The sequence below is a fragment of the Gavialis gangeticus genome, unplaced genomic scaffold (genome assembly GCF_001723915.1).
Source record: "Gavialis gangeticus isolate Ggan-Ray unplaced genomic scaffold, GavGan_comp1, whole genome shotgun sequence".
In the NCBI taxonomy this organism is placed as follows: domain Eukaryota; kingdom Metazoa; phylum Chordata; order Crocodylia; family Gavialidae; genus Gavialis; species Gavialis gangeticus.
Genome location: NW_017729024.1, coordinates 160280315 through 160281324, shown reverse-complemented (window position 1 = coordinate 160281324; position 1010 = coordinate 160280315). Strand labels below are relative to the sequence as shown.

Here is a 1010-nt window from a genome sequence, read left to right as displayed (position 1 = left end):
CCCGCCCCCGCAGCCCCGGGGCGGCGCTGCCCCCGGCCCCGGCCCCGGCCCACGTCGCCTCTTCCGACCTGCCCCGTTCGCCCAGCGGCCGCCTCACGCATTTTCCGCCCCGTCCCACGTCCGTTCTTGTCTTTCTTCGGCGCTGTCCGCCTGCTCCCGGCGGTGCCTCGTGCTCGTTACTGCCTGTTTATTTTTAAAATGATTTTTCTTTCTTCCCATACCAGGCCCCCCAGCAGGCGGAGGCCCCTTGGACACACACAGGTTTCCCCCACTTCACCCTGGACGTGTGCCTGGAGCTGGTACAATGTCGCCACGAGGGACCCGTTCCGAGACCTCGACTGCGCTGCCCCCCGCCCCATTTCTACCACCGTTACTAGACAACGTGGCTACTGGCCAACAGCGGACGGCGCGCACGAGCACAGGGCGGAGGTGAACGTTACCGCAAGGGGGATGGCAACTGCAGAAACACGTCGCAGACAGCGAGCGAGGCGCGCAGGCCGCACGGGAGACCGTACTTAGGTGCACGGCCCTCCCGCAATGCACCGCACACGGCAGCTGACTGCGGGCTCCCACCACGCCGATGGCACGAGTGAATTTACCTCGCATATAACGAATATTTGGTATAAAAGGGGTCATCACGTGAGCGAATTTGCACATACAGATCCCACATGAAGCGAGGGAAATCTGTACTGCTTTTTGGCACCGTAACTTACCATAGCTTAGTGTAACCGTGGCCTAGCACAGCCAGAACTCCTACAATGGCCAGTGTGTTTCTGTTGTATTTAGAGAAAAAATATGCCATCCAGCTGTGTAGCATTTAACCCATGTTGGGCCTAATACTCTGTCATACTGGCATGGTGGAGGGGCAGGGGCAGGGGCAGATCCAGAGGGGTGCGGTGGCCTGGCTGCGCTGTCCTGCCCTTTGGAGTGGAGCGAGCCCCAGAGCCCTTGTAAAGCCCCCAAAGCATGTAAGACCCCCCCACCCATGCTCAGACAGCTGCCCCCCCACA

At 60.6% G+C, this 1010-nt stretch overlaps 1 protein-coding gene across 1 annotated transcript in view; it reads right to left on the bottom strand.

Annotated features, from left to right (window-relative positions):
* Nucleotides 1-101, bottom strand: part of AGXT2 (alanine--glyoxylate aminotransferase 2) — a 19278-nt gene extending 19177 nt beyond the window's left edge. Inside the window, exon 1 of the mRNA XM_019518272.1 lies at nucleotides 69-101. Within this exon, the coding sequence (XP_019373817.1) occupies nucleotides 69-101 (33 nt within the window). The remainder of the gene's footprint in view (nucleotides 1-68) is intronic.
* Between the last annotated feature and the right edge of the window lie 909 nt (nucleotides 102-1010).